The sequence below is a fragment of the Artemia franciscana genome, chromosome 7 (assembly GCF_032884065.1).
Source record: "Artemia franciscana chromosome 7, ASM3288406v1, whole genome shotgun sequence".
Taxonomy (NCBI): Eukaryota; Metazoa; Arthropoda; class Branchiopoda; order Anostraca; family Artemiidae; genus Artemia; species Artemia franciscana.
The window spans coordinates 55,557,483-55,584,092 of record NC_088869.1 but is presented as its reverse complement, the minus strand read 5'-3'; the positions used below and the strand labels follow the sequence as shown (position 1 = coordinate 55,584,092).

Genomic DNA, 26,610 nt, shown 5'->3' with positions numbered 1-26,610 from the left:
TGGGGGAGTGGGGAGGAGGTTAATTCGAAAAAAAAGACCGGGATGAAACTTGGTGGTAAAAATGAGCACAAATCCTAGATACGTGATTGACATATTCGGAACGGGTCCGCTCTCTTTGGAGAAGTTGGGGGGAGGGTTAATTCTGAAAAATGAGAAAAATCAGTACCAGACAAGATTAAATTAGAAATATTCATTTATCCGATTCGACCGTCAGTGGGGGGTACGGGAGTGGAGTGACGGTTAATTCGTAAAAATGAGATGTTTTTAAGTTACGAAGGAGTGATCGAATCTTAATGAAATCTCATATTTAGAAGGATCTTGCAACTCAGATCTTTCATTTTAGATATGGCTCAATCCAGTTTCATTTGGGAGAGTTGTGTGGGGGGGGGGTATCAGAAATCTTGGAAAACGCTCAGAGTGGAGAGGTCAGGATGAAATTTGGTGGCAAGAATAAGCACACATCCAAGATACGTGACTGACATAACTGGACCGGATCCGCACTCTTTGGGAGAGTTGGGGGGGGGGGGGGTAATTTGGAAAAATTAAAAATGAGGTATTTGTAATTTATGGACGGGTAATCAGATCTTAATGAAACTTGATATTTAGAAGGATCTTGTGCTTCAGCACTCTTATTACAAATCCCAACCAGATCCGGTGAGAGTAGGCGGAGGTGGAGGGGGAAACCGAAAATCTTGGAAAATGATTAGATTGAAGAGATCGGGATGAAACTTGGTGGGTAGAATAAGCAAATATCGCAGATATGTGATTGACGTAACCGGACTGGATTCGCTCTCTTTGGGGGAGTTGGGGGAGGGAGGGTTAACTCTGAAAAATTAGAAAAAATGAGGTATTTTTAACTTAGGAAAGAGTCATCAGATATCAATAAAATTTAATGTTTGGAAGGATATCGTGTCTCATGGCTCTTATTTTAAATTCCGACCGGATCTGGTGACATTGGCGGGAAGATGGGAGGTGAAACCTAAAATCATGGAAAACGCTTAGAGTGGGGGGATCGGAATGAAACTTGGTGGTAAAAATAATCTTAAGTCTTAGATATGAGATTGACGTAACTGGAATCTGCTCTCTTTAGGGGAGTTGGGAGGAGGAGGGTTAATTCTGAAAAATTAAAAAAATATGGTATTTTCAACTTACGAAGGAGAGATTGGATCTTATTGAAATTTGATATTTGGAAGGATATCTTGTCTCGGAGCTCTTATTTTAAATCTTGACCGGATCCGGTGAAGAGAAAGTTGGAGGGAGACCTAAAATCTTGGAAAACGCTTGGAGTATAGGGGTCGGGATGACACTTGGTGGTAAAAATAAGTACAAGTCCTAGAAACGGGATTGACGTAGCCGGAACGGATCTGCTCTCTTTGGGGGAGTTGGGGGGGGGGGGTAATTCTAAAAAATTAGACAAAATTAAGTATTTTAACTTATGAAAGAGTGATCGTACCTTAATGAAATTTCATATTTAGAAGGATCTCGAAACCCAGATCTCTCATTTTAAATCCCTACCAGATCCAGTGTCATTTGGGGGGGGGGCAGGAAATATTGGAAAACGCTTAAAGCGGAGAGATTAGGATGAAACTTGGTGGAAAGAATAAGCACAAGTCCAAGATAGGTGACTGACATAACCGGCTCGGATCCGCTCTCTTTGGTGGAGTTGGGGGGAGAGGGGGGTAATTCGGTAAAATTAGAAAAAATGAGGTATTTGTAACTTGCGAACGGGTGTTCAGATCTTAATGAAGTTTGATATCTAGAAGGATCTTGTGCTTTAAAACTATCATTTTAAATCCCCACCAGATCCGATGACATTGAAGGGAGCTGGAGGGGGAAACTGGAATTCTTGGAAAACGTTAAAATCGAGGTATCTTACGAATGGGTGATCGGATCTTAATGAAACTTAATATGCAGAAGAATCTTATGTTTCAGATAATCCATTTTCAATTAGAATTGGATGCAAGGACATAGAGGGCTGGAGGGAAAAACAGAAACCTTGGAAACTGGAAATCTTGGAAAACGCTTAGAGTGGAGAGATCGAGATGAAACTTGATGGGAAGAATAAGCACAAGCTATAGATACGAGATTGACATTATTGGCACGGATCCGTTCTCTTTGGGGGAGCTGGAAGTTGTTAATTTGGGAAAACCAGAAAAATTGAGGTGTTTTTAACTTAAGAATGGGTGACCGGATCTTAATAAAATTTGATAATTAGGAGAAACTCATGTCTCAGAGCTCTTCTTTCCAATCCCGACCAGATCTGTTGACATTGGGGGGGGGGGTTGGAGGGGGAAACTGGAAATCTTGGAAAACGCTTATAAACGCAGTAGATACGTAATTGACGTAACCGGACTGGATCCGCTTTCTTTGGGGGAGTTAGGTGGTGTGGTTCAGCGCTTTGGTGAGTTTAGTGCTTCTGGACGTGCTAGGACGATGAAAATTGTTAGGCATGTCAGGGAGCTGCACTAATTGACTCGTTACAGTTGTTTTCCCCGATTTGACCATCTGGGGGGCTGAAGGGAAAGGAAAAATTAGAAAAATTGAGGTATTTTTAACTTACGAGTGGGTGATCGGATCTTAATGAATTTTGATATTTAGAAGGACCTCTTGACTCAGAGCTCTTATTTTAAATCCCGACCGGCATTAAGCCTCTGATTTTCCTTTTAAAGCAATCTATTGATTCTTAGAATGTTACTACAGGTCATATCATATGAGCTCTTGGCTCCTCTTGACCTCGTCACAAGTGCGATATGAGCTCTTAGCTCTTGTTTTTGACGAATAGTATATAAATATAAGTAGTTTCAAAAATTTATTAAATACCCCTAGGGGTTTCCTTCCTCCCTTACTTGTATTTATGACTCCAGGGCAAGGGTGCCAAATGTTTATTATGTACCTTCACGAATATATTACTTTAAATGACATTAATTTAGTAGTATATGCATTACTCCGTAAAGCAAAGTATATGATTACCCCGGTTCCAAACCGGGGTAATCAATCATTTATGAACGAGCCTATAAATCGTCAACTGTATGAGATGATGGGGGAAAAAACTAAAATATTCTAAGATACGGTACTATTAGTAATGAAATGAGATCCCGTGGAACTAAAATTGACGAATATCCTACAACTTTAGATTTTAAAAAAAAATAATGTTCGTATATTTTATAGGCCTACAATCGGCGTTTCTTTACTTTTAAGAGCCAATAATGTTTAAAATAATGTGTTTTAAAGAATAACGTTCTTTTTAAAAATGATATTCATACATTTTATAGGCCTACAATCGATGTTTCTTTACTTTTAAAGGCCAATAATGTTTAAAATAATGTGTTTTTAAGAATAATATTCTTTTTTAAAATAATGTTCATACATTTTATAGGCCTACAATCAGTGTTTCTTTACTTTTAAAGGCCAATAATGTTTAAAATAATGTGTCTTTAAGGTTATTGTTCTTTTTAAAAATAACGTTCATACATTTTATAGGCGTACAATCGGTGTTTCTTTACTTTTAAAGGCCAATAATGATTAAAATAATGTGTTTTTAAGAATAATTTTCTTTTTAAAAATAATGTTCATGCATTTTATAGGTCTGCAATCGGTGTTTCTTTACTTTTTAAGGCCAATAATGTTAAAATGATGTGATTTTAAGAATAATTTTCTTTTTAAAAATAAGGTTCATACATTTTATAGGTCTACAATCGGTGTTTCTTTACTTTTAAAGACCAATAATATTTAAAATGATGTGTCTTTAAGGTTATTGTTCTTTTTAAAAATAACGTTCATACATTTTATAGGCGTACAATCGGTGTTTCTTTACTTTTAAAGGCCAATAATGATTAAAATAATGTGTTTTTAAGAATAATTTTCTTTTTAAAAATAATGTTCATGCATTTTATAGGTCTGCAATCGGTGTTTCTTTACTTTTTAAGGCCAATAATGTTAAAATGATGTGATTTTAAGAATAATTTTCTTTTAAAAATAAGGTTCATACATTCTATAGGTCTACAATCGGTGTTTCTTTACTTTTAAAGACCAATAATATTTAAAATGATGTGTTTTTAAGAATAATGTTCTTCTTAAAAAAAAATGTTCATACATTATATAGGCCTACAATCGGTGTTTCTTTACTTTTAAAGGCAATAATGTTATCTGCTTTGTAACCTAAAAAATGCCAATTCGTATGAAGTATTAAATATGATATTGCCTCAAGGTGTTGTTGCCAATTATACATGTTTTCAACTTCCTTTAAATCTGGTCGCAATGCTAAGGAGATGTCAACATTCTTAATGATATTCTGGCAAACCCCTCAAAGAGTGGTTAAGCCAATGAGAAAGGAGGAAATCTTGAATACTAAGAATTATTGCTAAAAATCATTCCACATAACTACAAACTTGAGAATCTTTGGGATGATTTACCGGCATAAGATCTACAAAACGACCTAAAAATCAAGGCTGTATGATTAGTACAACCCTTTTAAATAGTAAAGGAAGAATATCTTAAATGGCAAATTTTAAAGGAAACTGATGATAACAAAAAAAAAAATTCACGGCCAAAAATTTTGAAATCTCGTGGCAAATCGAGAGGCTACTTTACAATTCTCTACGTCTTCTAAAATTTATTTTATTACTACTCTTAAAAATTAGAGGTGTCCCCACTAATTAATTTTTTATGAGGCTCTAAAGAAAAAAAATGCAAATTTGTTCGGCCTATTCATGTTAAAGCTTTCAATGAAGCCACAGGAATTTTTTCATCAAAGAATCTGCTCGTGTCTGTTGTTAATACGCATTTCACTGCTATAGGAAAATAGCATTGGCTTCAAACCTCGGAGATTGACCTTAAAAGTAGAATAGTGAAGGCTCAAGGTGGGTTTTTTTTCACAATCAAAAAAAAATTGGAAGAATAGGAAAATAAGTCTGCAAACAACGATTAAAATATTGGAAGGTACAGTGATGACAGTTTTCAAATGTGGCTCTGAAGCATGGGTGCTCCGAAGAGCGGACAAAGATTTACTAGATGTTTTCCAGAGAAATTGCCTACGGATTGTTCCGGGTATCCGGCTGACTGATCGTATTTCGAACAGTAGGCTATACGAAAAGTGTGGTTCAATCCCGCTTTCTAGGGCTATAATGAAAGAAGGTTGAGATGGTTAGGGCACGTTTTGCGGATGAAGGATGACAGATTGCCGAAGATTGTCCTTTTCGGCCAACTGTCTAGGGGTAAGCGAAAAGCAGGTTGTCCTCTTCTTGGGTGGGAAGATGTCATAAAGAAAGATTTAAAGGAAATCGGAACTTCCTGGGAGGGTGTAAAGAGGGAGGTTTTGAACAGATTGAGATGGAGGAGGAGCGTGCGTAGCTGGGTTGGCCTCAGGAGGCTTCGTGCTGCGGTGAGTTGTTAGTAGTAGTAGTAGTAGTAGATCCATTCCTGAAACTTTCACCCTCTTTTTGTCAAATCAATTTTGTCAAATTACTGTGGCGTGTAAAAAGAATCAGCGAGTGTAATTTCTAATAATTAGTTATCATTATTATCATTAGCTTTATGGTTTTTCTGGGAACTTCGTGGAACTTAAGTTTCATCTCATTTTTCCATACTTATCGGACTGGAATATGAATGCGCTGAGATAACACCAAAAACATTAAAGCTTCAGTCAAGTGGTACAAGGTAACGGTATGCATGTCGCCGTAAGATAACCAGTCATTTGATCAGATGACCTGGTGAATGTTTAATGAATTTTACAAAATTTTACAGTATAAAACATGGATTCTTTTTATGTATGTTAGGTCCAGCCTAGTTTGGGCGAGAGATCCATTCTTGAAAGGTTCAGCCGCTTAGCTTGATAGTCTCCCAAGATTTTTTCATCCAACGAGTTTTGATGAAAAACCTAGGTATTTGACCAAATGACTGATCTTATCGCCTTACTGTGTTGTATAGACAGAATCGTCCAGTTGTAGTTTTATTATCTCGAAAGTCGTTATTATTATTTTGCTGGGAGATGCTAGATGGTGTTTGTCAGTTGTTCATAGAACTTGAGTTCCATCGTAATTTACCGTAGGATATTAATGTGAGTGCGCTGAAATAAAACCGAAAAATACAAAGCTTCAATTTATCGGTATACGGTGTGTACATCGCAGTAAGATAACTAAGTAAGAAAACTGCATCACAGTAAAGAAACCAATCATTTGGCCTTATCTTCAGAACTTTTATTGTCCGGATCTAATGAATAATTAATATTTGAACAGTGGATGAAGAGTTGCGTAATCAATAAATTTTACAATATCTGAAAGTAGTATAAAAAATCGATTCTTTTCGTGTATGTAAGGTTAAACCTAATTTTCTTTGGGGGGGGGGTATTCTTTAAGGTTTCGGTAACTTAGCTTGACAGCTTATCAAGACATTGCTGTGAGGTATAAATAAACTTGACAAGTTTTGGTTTTAATATCCAGAAAATTGTTACAGGTATGCCGTGTTGCCTATGAGATGATGCAGACCATGCATACCGACGCGTCTGCGCGATTCCGGAGTTTAGATGATATTTATTATTTTGGTGGTGGTGGAGGTCGACAGCTGCGAGCTAGGTTTCCCCATAGAGGCCTAGATTCGGAAGAGATTTCTTTTGATATCAGTGAAGCACTTGGGATTGCTGGAAATCATTGGGATGGATTCTCAAAGGGCCAGAACTACAAAACACGACAAACTGGTTTGTTTCCTTCATATAAAGCAGAAATTTTCGTAGAAGAAGTTGAACTGCCTACTTATCCAGAGGTCTTAGAAGAAGATTGAATACTGGGATTATCTTTCCGTACGAGTTAAATGCTTGAATCAAGGAACTTCTATAGTTTGGGAGATGGGTTTGAATTTAGAGGAAGTTTTGCTTTATGTTTCAAAAACTCTCAAGAAAAAGCTTCATTATGAAACAGTGAAGCTGGAAGTTGGTGTTACTGGTAGGCATGTGGAGCGAAGCAAGGGTGGATGGGTCTTCTCTATAATGTTCTTTATGATTCGCCAATTTTTACTTTTTGATTAATTTAGACCTTTCTCCTGTACCTGCCCAGAAATAGCATTCCGGTGTATATGCCTTGTTACTTGTAATGCCTATTTAAGACTGAAATAACTTCGTAAAGCCTTAAAACACCTAAATATAATTTTTGTCGACATTTATGTACATTAATTTGTACATAACCAATACTGTCATTTTGACAGTTATTAACCGTACCACGTAAAAGAGAGAACTTAAAACCGAGACTTTATAATCCTGTATAAATGTAGGCGTAAATATAATTTTGTTGGCATTTATGGGCATTAATTTTGTCAAAGAAAGAGTTTGAAAGTAGGATTTTGTAATCTTGCATTAATATAAGTGTGAATATAATTTTGTTGGCATTTATCGATATTATTTTATTGACTGTCATCTTGACAGTTATTAACTGAACCATGCAAAAAGCAAGAGTTTAAAAGCGGGATTTTGTAATCATGTGTAAATATAAACATTGATAAAAGTGTAGATATAATCTTGTCAGCATTTATGTACATTAATTTATCGACTTTCACCTTGACAGTTATTAACTGTGCCACCCAAAAAAGAAAGAGTTTGAAAGCTGTATTTTTAATCCTGCATGAACATAATTTTGTCGGCATTTATGCACATTATTTTATTGACTGTCATCTTGACAGTTATTAACTGTGCCACCTAAAGAAAAAAGGGTTTAAATGCAAAATTTTGTAATCCTGCGTAAATATAAACATGCATAAAAGTTTAAATATAATTTTCAGTTGTTATTTATAAACTGTTATCATGACAGTTCCATACCATATAAAATAGAAAGAGTTTAAAAGCGGAATTTCACAATCCTACGTAAATAAAAGTGTGAGTATAATTTTCGTTGGTATTTTTGCACATCAATTTATAAACTGTTATCATGACAGTTCCATACCATATAAAATAGAAAGAGTTTAAAAGCGGAATTTCACAATCCTACGTAAATAAAAGTGTGAGTATAATTTTCGTTGGTATTTTTGCACATCAATTTATAAACTGTTATCATGACAGTTCCGTACCATATAAAATAGAAAGAGTTTAAAAGCGGAATTTCACAATCCTACGTAAATAAAAGTGTGAGTATAATTTTCGTTGGTATTTTTGCACATCAATTTATAAACTGTTATCATGACAGTTCCGCACCACATAAAAAAAAAAGTTGAAAAGCGGGATTTTTATCGAGAGGACTTACAAAGAAGTAGAGACTATTTAAGTTAAAAGATTAGGCTCGAAACCCTTCATTGTGATTAAATATGCCATGTATTTAATGGCAACAAATGAAATGGATTTTGTGAATGGATTTTGTGAATGGACGAGTATTTTGCTCTCTAAATTTTATTTAAATGTTATTTAAATATATTCACTATTTCTTGTTTATAAATTTGTGAAGAAGATTGCACAGAATTAACATCAAATGAGTAGTATGAATATTTGTGTTTCATTTTTAGTTTATATTTGGATGTACCTTAAAGATGTTTGAAAATTGTTGTTTAATGAATTTTTAAAAACGATTTTTTTAAACAGTCATTTACTTTTTTTTGAACTAACATTATTTTGGGAAGGCTACTTCTGTTTTTTATATTCGTGATTCAAGACTTCATATATATTATTCTTATGTGTTCACAACAGTGTGACGATCTTGTACTTCAGAAACCTAAAATTGGAACAGAGAAGCTATCTGTTTAATTTTGTTCATCACTGGGGGAAAGATAATAAGATTTTAAATAGAAATGAAAATAGAAAGGAATTTTGAAATAGGAAAGGAAAAGAAAGAAAGGAGTAAAAGAATAGTGATCAAAGAACGTAAGATAAGATTTATTTCAACAAAGCGGCTATCACAAGCCCAAACGGGCCGAACTCACAATTTAGTGTCAGTACAAAATCATAAAATTGCAATCAATAAAAAGTCAAACGATAAAAATTCGTAAAGTTAAAACGGGGAAAGCAAATTTTAACAAAAGTCTAACTGGCACGAATTACAAAGCTCGTAATTGCAAAATAAACACTAAAACTATAAGATAAAAGTGGAGTGAGAAGGGGGGGGGGGGGGGTATTGATTCAAAATTTCAACTATGTGAGGGATGAACGTTCTTCTATATCTTTCAGTGGAAACTCTTATTGGGGCAAGAAGGGGGATTTTTCTTGAAACAGAACGTGGGGGGGGGAGTTCGGAAGGGTAAATGTTCACTAAGTAAAAGAGAAGTAGAACGAGGGTTATTTACGGCATCGTGGGCAAAACGCAAGGAAATTTGTGCTCTCCTTTCCTTAAGGGTGACTAGATTTGCTTTCCGAAGAAGGGAAATATTAGGCACTTTACCCTCATCGAAGATAATTCTTAGGCACCTTTTTTGGACTGCCTCTATAACACCAATTTACAAAGGGAAAAATAATCAAATCTTATCTAAGGTAATTTTTTAATTCTAAAGATATTTATTCAGTAGTGTTGGTTTACAAAAACTTAGGGAGGACCCAAATGTTTTTTTTCAAAATCTAGGGGGAGGGGGTAAATTTGCTGTTTTTTTCAATTGAAATGCCAAAAAAGGACATTTTCAACGAAAATATTATGGGAAAAGTGTATTTTGGAAATCTAGGGGGGGGGGCAAAAAATCTAACGGGGTCACAGTCCATTCCTCCCTCCCCATTGATGCCATTGTATTAATTAGATTCGGGTGGAAAACATGAAGCAAGCGTAAGCAATGTTGGGCACTCTGATTAGGGATAACTATCGACAAGTTGGTGTTGAAGGTTAGCCGCTCTTTGTATCTAATTCTATATGAGGATGTAATGAAAAGGTGCTATGCGGTGCGATTGGTAACTCATTGGATACAAAAGGAACCAATGAGATATTTTGTACAAGTACGACAACTCCCCAATGAAAGTTGTGGGTAGTAAACCAATGCAAAGCCAGGTTGTTTTGTTCACTTTTGGGTTTCATCAGGGTAGGGTATTTTTAATATCGAAAGGATCGTTTATATTATAAAGAACAAGTACATTAAAATCAAGTTGCCATCAAGCCATTGGCCAATTGGAGACAAATCCAAGATAGATAGTCTGAGTGAGAAGTAAAGCTGGCATAAGCCTTTTTCAGGAATGTATAGAAAAAATGATGTCATTTTCACTTGTTGTTAAATTTTGTCTATCATCCTAGGGTAGAACTAAGGTAGATAGCTATAGAACTAAGGGGTGATCGAGATTTTTGTTTTGACTTATGAAGGAAAACGTCGACTGGACTTGAATGCAAAAAAGGGGAACTGAATTCACTTGTAGTGTGAAGATAGATGCGGCACACTTTTGTATAAAGTAAATGAGAAGGATGAAATATATCATTAATTTATTAGAAACTTTACTATTAGATTTTTACCACAGTTGGGCGTATCTCTAATAGTAAAACGTATTGAATCCGGTCGGGTTAAATTATGCACGTTTTTTCTCTCTTTAATTTTTGAATCTGGTTGTATATCACACTTCAGTGAAAGCTGAAATTAAATACGATATGTTGATAAATATTTAGTGATTGACCTCTTCAGAAGGAAACATGTTGTTTAAACAATCCTTATTTCACAATATGCACAGAATTTGTTGTCAACAGATTTTCTTAGCTGCTTCCACCTTTATTTACATTTTTTCCAATTTTTCTTTTTTTATACATATAAGATTGTCCTTTGTTCTTTGCATTACATTGGAGTACTGACGCTTCTTGACTACCAAAGCCCGTGTGTTGCTACACTAGGCTTGATATCTGAGTTCCGCATTATATATTTTAAACAATGACGATTGAACGTTATCTATGTCTACAAGTCTTTAAGGTGATGTTTAAGAAAGTTATAGATGGTGTTATCGATGAAAGATCAGTGGAATGTTATGTATGTCATTTTTAAAATAGATATGTCCAATTTTTTCTGCACACTCCCTAGATAACATGAAAAAATAAATGACGATTCATTTCCAATGTTTAAGGTATGAATGCACGCAATGAAGGAAAATGATATTGAATTTGAGATCAGCTTTAGCAACACACTGCAGGGTCGATGCCAGGACCTTAGTGGTCATGAAGTGTCGATATCCTAGTAAACACGAGGAAAATTATATGTTTATAAGAAAAAGTGGGAAAAATGTAAATGAAAGTAAAAGTGACCCGAAAAATCTGTTGACTGCATTTTTTTATGTTATAAAGTAAGAATTGTTTTATCAACATTTTTCCTTCTGAAGAGGCCAGCTACTAAATATTTACCGATAAGTTTACTGTTTTTACCACAGTGATGAGAAATCACTAAGAATAAAATTTATTGTAACTAGTTGTATATTGCACTTATCAGTAAAAATTGATATCTAGTACATATATATACATATATCTAATACATATATTTCCTTTAAATAAAAACCTGATAAGAATAAAATTAATAGAAACCCAGGTGAAATTGGTTCACTGTTGAACTTCGTCAATGATTTCACTCAGGAATATTAGGTGTCGGCAGTGTTGCGTATTTTGATGTACCTTAAAACGACGACCGAAAAAAAAAATGACAAAAAAGGAAAAAAACAACGTGGATAATTTTCAGCGTGTGAATAAGGAGAACAAAGCAGATATTTTGACAAAGGGCTCCCCTAACCCTTCTTCAGGGCTCAAGAAATATGAATAATATAAAAAAAAACTAACTTTTGAAAGCACTGAAGAATAAAACCAAATTTGAACACAAAGTAAGAAAAAAAAATACAAAAAGTGTCACATAGTTGCAACAAAAGGGAAAAGTGTCCACACAGAAGATTTTTCTGTTCAAGATTTTTTGTCTCTTGACTTCCACAGAGGTTAGTTGTTAGTTTTTTTTTTTGTTTTGTTTTTTATTATATATATTCTTTAGTATTGGAGACGGCTTAGTGGAAGTCTTTATCGAAATATCTGCGTCGTTTTCATTATTAACTAGCTGCAAAATATCCTTGTTAATGTTATGTCTTTTTGTTTCTTTTTTTTGCTCTTTGTTTTTGTGTATGTCAGGTGTAGCTGTTTTGCTTGTTTTTCGGCCTTCATTTGGACGATTCACTTAGATACAGATATTTTCTTAAAAATATAGTCTGATCCAAAAAAATGAACTAATTATTATTTAATTTTAACGTTGGTATGTAATGTATACCGAGTTTTTAACTTGAACCACAGGGGAATGTTCTGCGTCCTTTTTTACTGTTTATTCTGAAAAGGGGTTTTGTTGACTTTGTTATTATTTTTTATTGCTTATTTTGTAATTGTGAAATTGTGTCAGCTTTTGATAACTTCTAATTTGAAAAGGTATATAAGTTTATCATTATGACGTGTTTAATATTGTATGGTTTATTTTGGTTAAGTTTTTCGCCTTTTACTATGAGTTCCGTCATCTTTGTATATCATTTTGTATATATTTTTAACAGTCACGTACATTGGGTACTTTTGGATTTGTGAACACTCTCCCCTCCTTTGGAGCTATTGACATTCTTACGATTCTTCCTCTAATCTTGTGTATTCTGCATGTAATTTGGCAATTGTTTGTATAAGTTTTATCTAAATTATGCCTGTCCTTGGAATGCCCCTTTCTTGAAATGAATTAGTGCTTGCATGTATGTTTTTAGCGATGATTTTTTTTCTTATTATTACGTGATTAGATAGGGGATGTTTCAATTTTGGGCTGTAAAAAATATTTTCGTTTTGGTTACTTATTGATAGCTGTTAGGGATTCTTAACCATTGTTGGATGAATTTTACCAAAGCTACGATTTTACTAAATGATTTCTGGAAAAGTAGGCTGATGAGCGTTAGTATGTAGAGATTATGATTCAACTTACTTTTATGTGGAAACGTTGAACTAGAAATGGAAAGAAAGAAGATGAAATCCTAATTTGCACACCTTTGGGTAGGAAAATATCAATAGGAAATTCAAAAAATGACCCTCCTGAAAGGGTACCTGGTAATCCTTGTAATTTGTCTTTTGGTACAGTAACTCTGAACGAGGTCAACGAGGCTATTGCCTCCAAACGAGGATTAGTCCCTCATTTCGCCACCATTGTGAATAAAATCATAATTTTTTTTACGGCCACACAGAAGGGATTCTGTTTTTTTTTTCCTCTGAGAAATTAAAAAAACATAGCTGCGATCAAAATCATTTTTATTTTCGATGTGGCTTTCAGTAGCTTTTTGTTGCAGCACTTGTATTTCTATTAAAAACAAAAGACCATGCAATAAAAAAAAGAATCTACATATAATACACAACACTTTATAAACGGACGGCAATAAAAGTGGGTCAGAACTAAGATAAAATGAAAAATAAAAACTGCAGAATATATGAAGGATCTTAGTAAATTCAAAATATCGATCGAGTAATTAAAATCAAACAAAACAGCTGCTGAATTTAAAAAAAAAACTTAACTGTGTATTAATAAGAAAACTAAAAGGTCAAATATATTAAAAAAGAAAATCCCAATAAAATAAAATGGCATATGGAGTTACAAGAGGGAAAAGCAATGTTTAAAATAAGCTCAAACGGGCACATCTTGGCTCAAAAGCGTCTTTTCTTATCAACATGCTACTCCCCCTCCCCTCGGACCTCATCCACTGTAGATGTTTGCACGGTATACTCTTGTGCGTATTATTGTTGTTCACATACGTATGGGTAAGGACACGCGGTATCCATGTATCAAAACCTATGCTACGATTATGTTTATTTCAGGGTAGTCTCCCAAAGGAGGATAAATATTGTGAATTATGTTACGTATTGCATAATGCCGCCTCTATGTTTTGCTTATGACTATTTTTTCTAAGAGTAATTTCTCTAGTCTGTTGTAATTTGCCTAAATTAAAGGTATTTTTATGACCTGTTTGTTTATACTTTTTATTTATAGATGCCTGGGATTTTCAAGGTAAGCGTAGGCCTTATACCCTGTATTTGAAAAAAGTAAACTAAACTTCTTCCGTTGTAATTTGTTTTCCAAGTCTTGCCCCCCTCTCTCCTTTGATGCACGTACCTGATTAAAAGTCTTCTCGTTTTTTTGTTTTTTTTTCACGTCTTTGCTGTAACTACTTTGTACTTGTACAACCACAAAATCTATTTTTCTTTTCTTTTTGCAACATATTCAAAAGACATGTATTAGTGCTCGGAAAACTTTGCTGATTTGGCATTTATGAATAAATTGAAAAAATTATGGCCAGCTGTTTGTTTCAAGCAAATAATTTGCGACCAAATCCTTTATATTATTTGATGATACTAGCCAGCCCTTTAAATCCCTGCGAGCTCGCGACAACTCAGCTATCAGGTAATCAGAATACGTCTAAGGTTTAGAAGTACATTGTGTAGATGCTGCTGATAATAATTTTCCCCTTTTCATTATCTTTCCTTCAATGGTATCGCAACAAAAACTAGCTGTCACAATTCATAATCTGACCTGCCAACTCTCTTCTTTGAGTTTTGGAACCTTTAATGGTTGCTTTTTCCTTATTTGCTGCTATTTTTGCTTAAAAACCCAAGACATTTAACTACAAAATAACTCAAGCACTTCCTTTAAATACTTTGACAAGCTTGTAGTTCGTATGTATACAAATAATGTACACAATGTACGGTGTGAAGCCAACATTCAACGCTTAGCAGTAACTATTAGTCCTACACAGTGATAACTCTCTGCTGCTGCACATGTTGGTGACAGCGACTGAACTTTCTTGCCAAAGCTGCAATCTATGGCAGTTAAGTAGAATCTCCTTGGTATGGATCTCCTGGTATGGATTGCCAAGCTCAGATATAAATCTGCTTTCCGCCGAATAACATCATTTTGATTTCATTCTGTTTGCATCGTCAATTCCTTGACATATCATACGACATCGTGTGATCATGAGAACATTTGGATTTGCTGCTCTTTTGAGAAAAGCAACTAGACCGTTATATAATCATGTTAATAAGGTCATAAGCATGATCGTATTCATTTAGTATTCTGGGCCCATCTTTACCTCCCAAATGTATTGTGCTGGATCCTGATATAGAATTTCCTTTGTAGCTAGATTTCCGCAGTATATTATTTTTTTGTTAACGTCAACTCGATGAAATAAGCCTAAGGTTATATACATACGTTCTAGAAAATCACAATCTAACGTCCTCTATTGAAATAAACGTTATGTCCTTTTTAACTGATGGTTTCGATTCTCAAACTAAGAATCTGATCATCAAAGTAAATTCCTATTTACAGTCTAATCGAGGATTTTGATTTCAATTCACAATCCAAAAATCAAATTCTAAAATCCACAATCCAGAGAATTAGAAATTCTCTAGAAGATAGAAAAACCTTTCCTCCCTGCTAAACTATATAACTATTTTCTTGAATATTTTCTAATTTTGTCTTTAATATTCGTTTTTGTTTTCCTTGACAGGCCCAAAGAATCTCAGCCTTGATTGTTTTGGATGGGGGGAGAGAAAGTCAGGGAATGACAATAAAACGGGTTAATACTTTTCCATATATTCAACAATTCTAATAACTATGCCAAAATTCAATTTCCTTATACTACCCTATTTTGGGGATTTTTTTCAAATTTGATGTGGATTTCAATTGAAGTTCTGGCATCTTTTTTGCTCATTTAATAGATGGCAGTAAAATTATGTAGTTTTTAAACTTTGAAATAGAGTAATCGGGTATAGCAGTTTCTGCTTGAGATATTGCACTTATTCTTGGTAATATAGTTAATCTGATTCTTCTCTTATATTCAAAATCTATATCATAAAGGCTTCAGATATCTGTTCTTGGCTTAGATAAGTAAAATCCTTAGAAAATGGTTTAGATTGAGCTATCATAAAGTTCGATTAAATATCAGCAAAGATACAGGCTAGTATAAGACATGAGACAGATAGAAAAAAGGGTTAATGTGTAGAGAAGCAGCTCCCCAGAAGGAGGCATGATAAAACAAAAAGAGATTACTGATTCTATACTTTTTATGATTCAAGATGTATTTCTGAAAATTCACCCCATCAACATGTTCTTAAATATATCCCTAGCCTATATAGGCCTACAAAACTGACATAAAAATAAAACAGTAATGAAGGTCAAGAATAGTGGCTTTCCAGAAGGAACCACTCCCCTCCCCCTGGTGGACATATATATATATATAGCCATAGTGGTAAAATTTCAGTTCAGCTACTTTTCACTATCTTGGAAAGAGGTTAGGTTAGGACATTGAAACCTTCAGGGATGGGTCTAAAGACTAAAGTATATCCTAGGAAGGTATTTTGAAGTACATACCTCTACTCCTTCTCCCTTTAGAGGTCAGTGACCTTTGATGACCTAAAAATTCTTGTGTTATGAAAATGAAACCTTGCAAAACAGATCTTCTGCATAAATGAAGTGCATGAAAACTCTTGTCAGCCTCATAAATTTGTTCATTCCTAATTTGTAGGGTTTCAAAGTTCTGCAAATGTATTTCCTAAATTAAAAAAAAACCATTACTACCACTTAAATTCTATGGTAAATGTTTAATTTTGTTCCAAGTGCTCTAAACTGGAAACTATGCTGCAAAACAGCATAGTTCGCAGTTTAGAGCACCTAGCAATGCCATTTCTAGAAGTACATCCATTTCTGGTTGACCCTCCTCCTCTATGGTGCAAACTAAAAATGCATAAAGTAAGCTTTCTTACAGGTAACATTACCTATAGAGTGAAGCATATTAGTCCATGAGCCCTGCAGGCAGCAGGGTAAGGTCTGTATTATACATTTATGTAATAAATCTTGTTGGAGTTTATTTATTCATTTATTTTTTAGTTTTATCACTCTTTGTTGAATAAATATAGAATGCAGACCTCACCCTGCTGCCTGCTGGGCTCATAGACTAATACACTTTGCTCTATAGGTAATGTTACCTATAAGAAAGCCCACTGTACACATTTTTAGTCTCACAAGAGAGGGATTTTATAAACCTAAAAAACAGATTTGCTTTTCTAACAATGACAAAGAAACAATATGCAATCATCAGAATCCTGCTATATGCAGTAATATGCACTTTAGAATACTTGGAACAAAACTAAACAGTTATCAATTCTACTCAAGTATCAGGAATTACATTTTCAGAACTAAAAACTGAGTAAAAGAAACTGATAACTGAAAATTAGGGTAAAATTTTGCTTTGTCAAAATTTCAATAGATATAAACATGTCAAGTAGGCAAATTTCTAAGACTTAGAAATCAGAAGAGAGTTAATATGGAAGCTTGACAATACTTCCCAGTGTATGTTTCTGCCCCTATATTCATTACTAAAAGGCTCATTTTCCTAACCAGACCCCTTTCCCTTTCAAAAAGTAGCTAAATTAGAGTATTACCTATCTTTGTTTGTTATTATTTCTATTGATTGATCTGTTTTAAACCATAAAAATGGTTACTTTACAGAGACTTCAAGATATACTGTCTAGCCTAAGTGACTGTTCTGAATATTGGATAAAAAAATACCTTGTTAAATGAGTTAATGTGAACAATAATAAATAAAAACATTACAATCTTAGTATTGTAAATATGCTGTATGTTATAAAGGAAGAATTTCATAATTTTTTACATAGCCTAGGACCAAGAGCATAGCTCCAGTATTTTTATTGGGGGGAGGGGTTCCACATCAAGATAGTCAATGAGTATGGGTTATCCTTCAGGGGAAAGCAGTGGCAGTTCTGGCCATCCCAATGTGCTTATACTTACATTAAATGTTATTATATCAATGTTATATTAAGTAAGTAACTTACTGCCAACTATGACCTCTGCTTTATTCTAATAAAGATAAAATTTTAGGAAATACAAAATGATATGTTAGAAAATGTAATGTATAAATGTTAGATTATATATTTAAAATCTTTGCCCCTAAAATTTCTGCACCCAGGAAAAGTGACCCCCTCAACCCCTCTCCTCTAAAACCACCTCTAGGGAAATAGGTGTTTGAAAATTTATGCAAATTACAAGCCTAGATGTGTTTTAAAGATGTCTAAAAATTCATATGATTCTGTTCCAAATTTTCTCTTATTACTGTAAGGGAAAACCAAGTCTCTTTGCCAAAAGAGACCATCACAAATATCAGCAAACACTGTGGTTATTCATTAGATGACATTAATTGGATCATGTTTGTTAAGTTATGTGGTCAAAGTTAAGCTGCTTTCACTGTTAAGATTGTCTTCACTTTCTGTTATTGTGCTATTACTTTTTCAAAAAAAACCTTTTCTGTTTATTTAATTACATTTCATTAAATTGTAAAGCTTTATGAGTACAATACTTCTGGAAGGGCTGAAAAAAACTGTCAATATTTTGGGTATCTCTATTTGGATTCTGATGGATAATCAAAAATTTTGTGGTAACACACTGTAAGTAAGAAGCAACCTGGCTCAATAGTAACCAAAACTCTAAAAAAGAATGTTGTTACCAATAGATATATAAAAAAATTGGCTTATTATGCTGATTCCAAATATACAAGTTTCATTAAGTTTAGTCTTACCCATCAAAAGCTACAAGCCTGAGAAAAATTGTCTGATTTTCAAAAAAAAGAGGAAAGACCCCCCAGAAGTCATAGACTTTTAATGAAAAACACATCGTCAGATTCAGCATATCAAAGAACCATACTGTAGAGGTTTCAAGCTCATATCTGCAAAAATATGGAATTTTGTAATTTTTGCCAGAAGAAAGATCATTCATGTGTGTTTACTTGTTTTTATTTTCCAGGGGTGATTGTATCAACCCAGTTGGCCAAGAACATCAGGAGGTGGTACTTTCTAGTTCTAGTTCCCTTTTTAAGTGACCAAAAAAATTGGAGGGTGACTAGACTCCCTCCAACACCACTTTTTCCCAAAATTGTCTGATTAAAATTTTGAGATAAGCTTTTTTCTCAGCATAGTTGAAAGGGCCAACAACTCTGTCTTTGGGCATAAAATGACCCATTAAAGCCCCTGGAGAAAGGTTTTTAAGTTGCAAATTTGCTCATTGTTTTTTTTTCTATTGGAAAGTTTAGTTTTTGGATTGGAGGGAAGGAAAAATTTTCTGCTGGGAGAATCTTCCATGGAGAGGGAAGTTTCCAGGGGGTAAACTCTCCAGGGGAAATTTACACTGGGTGAATCTGCCAGGTTCCCTATTCAAAATTTCTTAATAGGTCATGCTTTCTCTTTAGTGACTCAATTTTATGTGTGGAGATGTTAAGGAAAATTGTCTGGTGGAATTGTCCAGAGGATATTTCTATGGGGAAAGGGATTTTTCCATGGAGGTGGATCCAGGTATCCTGGTGTTTTTTAAAAAACAATCAGGAATTAAATAAAAAAACGATCAGGAATTAAACAAAAAACGAGTTAACAAAAACGGCAAAATATAGAAATTCTCAACCTTCTCTTCAAGGGAAACATTTCTGATTATAGTTGTTTCTGATATGAAGAATTTTTCAATGAAGAATTTCAATTTTTGTTTTTGTTGCTCCAACCAAATCATATAGAAAAGTGTTTGTGGAAAACACGAAAGGGGTCACTCAGTCACAAATTAGAACTTCTATTTTCCTTACTAATGGTCAAAATCTATTGGCAGACAGCCAACGATGGGACAACTCACATTTTTCCAGGGGTTTTCCCTATTCTGCTCTCTTTCCTTTGGTTTACTTATAGTTACTTTATAGGCCCAAATATCTAGGGGGGCCGTGGCCCCCTCTGCTAGTGCCCGCATTCCTTGTACATATATCTTCTGAACATTTACTTCATAAAGCTAATTTTTTTTACTCATGATGTTTGTTGATTCATTAGGAAGGGTTATGATTATTTAAAGTCTTAGTCTGTGCATGGTTTCACTGAATAGCTGATGCATTATTTTTCCTAATTCTGTTTACATGTTTTTACCTATTTTTCCTAATTCTGTTCCCATGCAGTGTCAAATTTGTCAAAATTATTGGGATAAAATTAAACTACTAAAAAAATTAATATACCCTCCAGTTCCAACATTGAGACTATGTTTCGTACTGTGTTCTTTCACATCTTAATTGCAGTGTTCTACTGATATATATATATATATATATATATATATATATATATATATATATATATATATATATATATATATATATATATATATACATATATATACATATATATACATATATATATATATATATGCTTACCTTATACCTTAGATCCTCCTGTGCCTCCAGAGGCACCCAGGGCATCCAAGAAGAGTCTCTAGTTGTCTCTGAAACTTACGGCTGCAACAATATCTTCATACTCCAGCTGTATTGAGACATGAACGTGCTGCAGGTTTTTGTTTTACATAGGACAGAGTGTGTTTTTGGGTCTTCTTCTGTGGCAGGTACCTTCAGGTAACCAGACAAATGTAGATTTAGGCATTCTGGAATCATCTGGTAGCTCCATCTGCGCCTTTGTATAGTCTTGATGAGGGATGGTTGACCTGTGATATTTCTAATGTGCTCATTTGTTAACTTCTGGGTCCAGTGGATACCAAGAAGTCTACATGGGCACATGTTTTTTAAAGCCTGAATTCTTCTCTCTTGCTCTTGGTTTAGACGCCATGTTTCAGATGCATAGTGGAGGACAGGCTAGATGTTGCTGTTGAACAGGCAGAGCTTGAGCCAGAGAGAGAAAGTACTTGACCTCCAAACTTTTTTGAGCCTGTTGAAGGTCCTGCTAGCCTTTCCAATTTGGGTGATGACTTCTTTGGCTGTGGATCCCATGTTCTTGATGGAGTCCAAAACTTTCTGCCTGTCCAATTTGGGTTATGATTTTTTTTGGCTGTGGATCCCATGTACTTGATGGTGCTGCCAAGATATTTGAAATGGACCACTTGTTCCACATCCTTGTCATTAAATTTTATGTTCATATGTGAATTGCTAGATGTCATGCCTTTGGTTTTACTGACATTGATATTGAGTCCAAAACCTTCTGCTTTTTTGTTTAAAGTTCGTGAGCAGTGCCTGAAGCCGTGATTTGCAGGTTTTGAGGATGGCAATATCGTCAGCAAACTCTAGGTTGCTCAGGAGGTGATCATTCAGGGGTAGCCCAGTTGAGTCGATGTTCCTCAATACGAAGTTGATGACAACTGCAAACAGTTGCAGAGATAGCATGCACCCTTGTTTCACCCCAGAGAGGATGGAAAATTTACGTGAATTTCCCTCTGCTGTCTTCACACATCAGACTGTATCTTCATACATCGCCATGATGAAATTTACTATGATTTCAGGGATACCATAGTGGCAAAGGAGCTTCCAGAGAGACTGGTGGTCTAATGAGTTGAGCGCCTTTTTGATGTCTATGAAAATCATGTAGAGTTTATTGCACCATTCGCAACTCTCCTCTGTGAGCATTTGGAGGGTGAATAGCAGGTCTGTGCAAGAGCGGTTTGGGCGGAAGCCATGCTGCTCATCACGCAGGTATTCATCAGATAACAGTTTGCCAGGAACCATAAGCAGGCTGATGCCTCGCCAGTTGTTACAGAGCTTGGTATTGCCCTTCTTGAAGAGCTTTACAAGCGTACTGTGGCGCCATTCTGAGGGTGATTTTACTGTTATCCAGATGGTTCCAAAGAAGTCTTTCCAGTAGATGACGCAGGTATCCATGGAGCATTTCAGCATTTCTGTCGTGATGCAGTTGTCTCCTGGTGATCTGGCGTTTTACAGCTTTTTCACTACCTTTAGAATTTGTCTTCAGTCAGGGGCTCGGCGTTGATGTCTATGAGATTTGAGGATCTTCGGTGATGGAGATTGGCTCGTCTGGGGATGGTCTGTTCGGGATTTGGTCGAAGCGGTTGGCCCACACCTCCTTCTCCTTGGGACCGGTAACCAGCATGCCGTTTTCATCCTCCACCGGACCATTGTTGACTCTCTTCTTCCCGATAATCGTGTTCGTTATCTTGCACAACGACCTGCTGTGTCCATTCTTAGCAGCTTCTTCAGCTTTCGCGGCCTTTGCTTTGTAAAAGTGGTGTTTGTCTTGGCATACGCTCTTTTTGACAGCTTTATCAATCTGTCTGTAGTTCTCGGTCTTGTAGATGGGATTTGCGTAGATCTTGTAGATCTGATTTGCGTCATGACAGGCAAGGATATGAAGTTTTGAGACTTTCCTCTCCTCTATGAGCTGCCAAGTGCGGTCCGATAGCCACTGGTACTTCGGTTTCTTGTGGTGCCCAATGGTCTTCCTTGCTGACTCAATGCAGAGGTTCTTTATCTAGTCCCATATCATCTCTAGGTCGTATAGGTAACTGATGTATAGTGCTTTAAACTTGTTGCTAAGTTTGGTATGTAATTCATGCCTGGGTCGGTCTAGGAGCCTACCAGAATCAAATTGAGGTTCTGAATTGGGTATCTTTTTCTCATTCTTCTTCAACTTCAAGGGGAATTTAGTTACTAGCATGTTGTGGTCTGATACAACGTCGGCACCTCTATATGCTGTCACATCTTGTATACTAGAGCAGAACTATATATATATATATCAAGTGCTGCCTCCTATCACCAGATCATTAGCCATTGCAAAGTCGATAAGCATCGTTCCATTCTCGCTATGCAGGCCCATGTCGTGCCTACCGAGTGCCTGTGGGCAGTAGGACTCATCGTTGCCACCGATGGCGTTTAAGTCGCCGAGGATGCACATGATGTCATGTTTCGGAATGTTATTGACCACCGCCTGTAGAGTTTGGTACAATTCTTCTTTGGTATCGACTTCTGCAACGTTAATGGGGGCGTAGGAGACTATTACAGAAAGTTTTGCTTGAACAGTGAAACGCGCTACGAGAATTCTTGGCGATATGCGAGTCCGTTTCAAGAGAGATCTTGAGGTTTCCCTCGTCGTGATGAGTACAACTCCTTGTTCATGCCTGCTTTTGGCACTTCTGCGACGTTAATGGGGGCGTAGGAGACTATTACAGAAAGTTTTGCTTGAACAGTGAAACGCGCTACGAGAATTCTTGGCGATATGCGAGTCCGTTTCAAGAGAGATCTTGAGGTTTCCCTCGTCGTGATGAGTACAACTCCTTGTTCATGCCTGCTTTTGGCAACGCTGTAGAGGATTACTTCAGACAGTGCCAGGATGTCTATATGGTATCAGCGCATCTCCTTGAGTACTTGTTCGGTCTTCGATAGTTGGGACATCGCGTGGATATTCCAAAAACCAAATTGTAGGCTGTTGTTTGCTTTTAAAAATCTTGTCCGGGGGCATGCGTTTGTCGCCATTGGTAGGGGTCCATATCTGAGGCTCTTCTTTAGCGTTTCAGTTGCAAGATAATATCTCCCCAGAAGAGTACTCCTCTGGTTCCTGGAAACGAATAACAAGTCTGTTTCCCGACCCCCCTCCTTTGCCCAAGCTTGGGACTGGCTGCTGAGACTTACGAATTGTGCACCTTAAATAGGCGGAGTTGATATATATATATATATATATATATATATATATATATATATATACTAGCTGTTGGGGTGGCGCTTCGCGCCACCCCAACACCTAGTTGGTGGGGGCGCTTCGCGCCCCCCCCCAAGCCCCCCCGCGCGCGTAAGTCGTTACGCGCCATAATAGTTACGCGCCATTGTAGTTGTGTCCCTATGTCCCACCTGTGAATATAGATATATATATATATATATATATATATATATATATATATATATATATATATATATATATATATATATATATATATATATATATATATATATATATATATATATATATATATATGGTTTTAACTACGTAAAACTTGCGAATATACAACATTCTTTGCTGTCCCATTGTCTTTGCATATAAATATATTGTCAGGTTTACCGACTCTTGAACATGCAACATATAATGGTCCATGGGAAAACAATCTGTATTCAGATCTATACCTCATGATTCTAATGATTGCCCTTGAGCTTTGTTGATGGTGATTGCTAATCGACCATTCCCTGTCCCGGTGTCCCGATCGTCATTTATATCCCCCTGTTTCCCCCGGTGTCCCCGTTGTAGTTGTGTCCCTGTGTCCCGGTCGTCATTTATATTCCCTGTGTCCCGGTCGTCATTTGTATCCCGGTGTCCCGGTCTGTATATACATTCGTTTTTTAGTTTTGTTTTCTCCTTTATTTTTTTCCTTTTTTTTCTTTTTTAATTTATTTAGATTTTTAGATTTTTTAGTTTTTTTTATTAGTTTTTAGTTTTTTTTCTTTTTAGTTTTTTTTGTAGTTTTTACCTTCTTTTTAGTTTTGTTAGTTTTTTTTTTTACTTATGTCCTGGTCGTCATTTATACTCCCTGTGTCCCGGTGCTTTGTTGATTGCTAATCGAACATTCCTTTTGTCCTGGTCGCTTTCTCTTTGAGTGTCGTCATTTATTTTTTTCTTTTTTAGTTCTTTTAGTTTTTACCTTTTTTAGTTTTTTTTAGTTTTTTAGATGAAAATTTTTTTTAGTTTTTTCCTTTTTTTCTTTTTAGTTTTTTATTGGTTTTTACCTTTATTTTAGCTTATTTTTCAGTTTTTTCCTTTTTTTTAGTTTTTTTTTATTTTTTATTTTTTTTAGTTTTTTACCTTTTTTTAGTTTTTTTAGTTTTTTTAGTTTTTTAGCTTTTTTACTTTTTTTATTAGTTTTTAGTTTTTTTTGTAGTTTTTGCCTTTTTTTAGTTTTTTCAGTTTTTTTTTAGTTTTTTATTGGTTTTTACCTTTATTTTAGCTTATTTTTCAGTTTTTTCCTTTTTTTTAGTTTTTTTAGTTTTTTTAGTTTTTTACCTTTTTTTAGTTTTTTTTAGTGTTTTAGCTTTTTTATTTTTTTTATTAGTTTTTAGTTTTTTTTGTAGTTTTTGCCTTTTTTTAGTTTTTTTAGTTTTTTAGCTTTTTTATTATTTTTTAGTTTTTTTTGTAGTTTTTGCCTTTTTTTAGTTTTTTTAGTTTTTTAGCTTTTTTATTTTTTTTATTAGTTTTTAGTTTTTTTTGTAGTTAGTTTTTTTAGTTTTTTACCTTTTTTTAGTTTTTTTAGTTTTTTTAGTTTTTTAGCTTTTTTATTTTTTTTATTAGTTTTTAGTTTTTTTTGTAGTTTTTGCCTTTTTTTAGTTTTTTTAGTTTTTTAGCTTTTTTATTAGTTTTTAGTTTTTTTTGTAGTTTTTGCCTTTTTTTAGTTTTTTTAGTTTTTTAGCTTTTTTATTTTTTTTATTAGTTTTTAGTTTTTTTTGTAGTTTTTGCCTTTTTTTAGTTTTTTCAGTTTTGACGTCACCTGATCCACAGATCCACAGACAACTTATTTTTATATATATAGATATATATATATATATATATATATATATATATATATATATATATATATATATATATATATATATATATATATATATATATGTATATTGGGCATATATATTATTAATTAGGCATGCTTTCATCCATTCCAATTCATGTAAGTCTTCCCTCTTTACTCCGTCCCAAGAAGCTCCAATTTCCTTAAAATCTCTTCTTACGACTTTTTTTCTTCCTATTTGGGGACAGCCTGCTTTTTGTTTGGCCTTAGATGGATGACGGAACGGATATTCTTAGAAAACATGATCTTTGGCAATCTGTCATTTTTCATCAACAAAATGCACAGCTTTGGCACATATTTAAACCTGGTACAGTGCATTGAAGTAATAATTTCCTTATTGCTGAAACTCATTTATTACTTTAATTATTTTGTTAATTTATTGTTTTAGGGTTTGGACTCACACTGGAATATCAATGATTGATTGTTTATTGATAAACATTGGATGCTCTAGTTTTGCTTATATAGCCACTAGAATTATTTTACCAAGATGTATCACTACTTTTCTTGACGTTAACATTAAAGGAAAAGATCTCAACAAAATAAATCAGCCTGTAATGTAAGTTTTGTTTCTTTTAATTTTTAGTTTCAGAGCTAATTGCGGAGTAGTTCACAATTAATCATATGTAGAGACCAAGCATCAAAGAACAATTCTTCAAAGATTAATAACATACTCGTTATGTATAGGTCTATATATACATGTACACACACACACACATATATATATATATATATATATATATATATATATATATATATATATATATATATATCTATATATATAAAAATAAGTTGTCTGTCTGTCTGTGGATGGATGGATCAGGTGACGTCACCTGAAAAAACTGGATCAGGTGACGTCAAAACTGAAAAAACTAAAAAAAAGGCAAAAACTACAAAAAAAACTAAAAACTAATAAAAAAATAAAAAAGCTAAAAAACTAAAAAAACTAAAAAAAGGCAAAAACTACAAAAAAAACTAAAAACTAATAAAAAAGCTAAAAAACTAAAAAAACTAAAAAAAGGCAAAAACTACAAAAAAAACTAAAAACTAATAAAAAAAATAAAAAAGCTAAAAAACTAAAAAAACTAAAAAAACTAAAAAAACTAAAAAAAGGTAAAAAACTAAAAAAACTAAAAACTAAAAAAAACTAAAAAAAAGGAAAAAACTGAAAAATAAGCTAAAATAAAGGTAAAAACCAATAAAAAACTAAAAAAAAACTGAAAAAACTAAAAAAAGGCAAAAACTACAAAAAAAACTAAAAACTAATAAAAAAAGTAAAAAAGCTAAAAAACTAAAAAAACTAAAAAAACTAAAAAAAGGTAAAAAACTAAAAAAAATAAA

General features: G+C 34.3%; 3 protein-coding genes across 5 annotated transcripts in view; 2 read left to right on the top strand and 1 right to left on the bottom strand.

The window, feature by feature from the left end:
• Positions 1–13,868, top strand: part of LOC136029483 (alpha-(1,6)-fucosyltransferase-like) — a 105,519-nt gene extending 91,651 nt beyond the window's left edge. The window contains exon 10 of one of the 2 annotated variants that reach the window (XM_065707912.1): positions 6,451–13,868. In XM_065707912.1, coding sequence (XP_065563984.1) covers positions 6,451–6,774 — 324 coding nt within the window. In that variant the 3' untranslated portion in view covers positions 6,775–13,868. The remainder of the gene's footprint in view (positions 1–6,450) is intronic. The other variant, XM_065707913.1, reaches the window with a different exon arrangement.
• Positions 13,869–15,582: 1,714 nt separating this feature from the next.
• Positions 15,583–26,610, top strand: part of LOC136029482 (UDP-N-acetylglucosamine--dolichyl-phosphate N-acetylglucosaminephosphotransferase-like) — a 55,601-nt gene continuing 44,573 nt past the window's right edge. For both annotated transcript variants that reach the window (XM_065707911.1, XM_065707910.1), the window contains exons 1-2: positions 15,583–15,704; positions 25,661–25,828. In XM_065707911.1, the coding sequence (XP_065563983.1) occupies positions 25,686–25,828 (143 nt within the window). In that variant the 5' untranslated portion in view covers positions 15,583–15,704; positions 25,661–25,685. The remainder of the gene's footprint in view (positions 15,705–25,660; positions 25,829–26,610) is intronic.
• LOC136029729 (uncharacterized) lies at positions 21,167–21,592 on the bottom strand. Its single transcript, XM_065708234.1, has one exon. It carries the CDS (start codon positions 21,590–21,592, stop codon positions 21,167–21,169), a length of 426 nt encoding a protein of 141 aa, XP_065564306.1.

Bases quoted from the DNA above. Each gene is read 5' to 3' on its own strand.
- LOC136029729 (XM_065708234.1), bottom strand. From the start codon at position 21,592: ATGGATACCTGCGTCATCTACTGGAAAGACTTCTTTGGAACCATCTGG.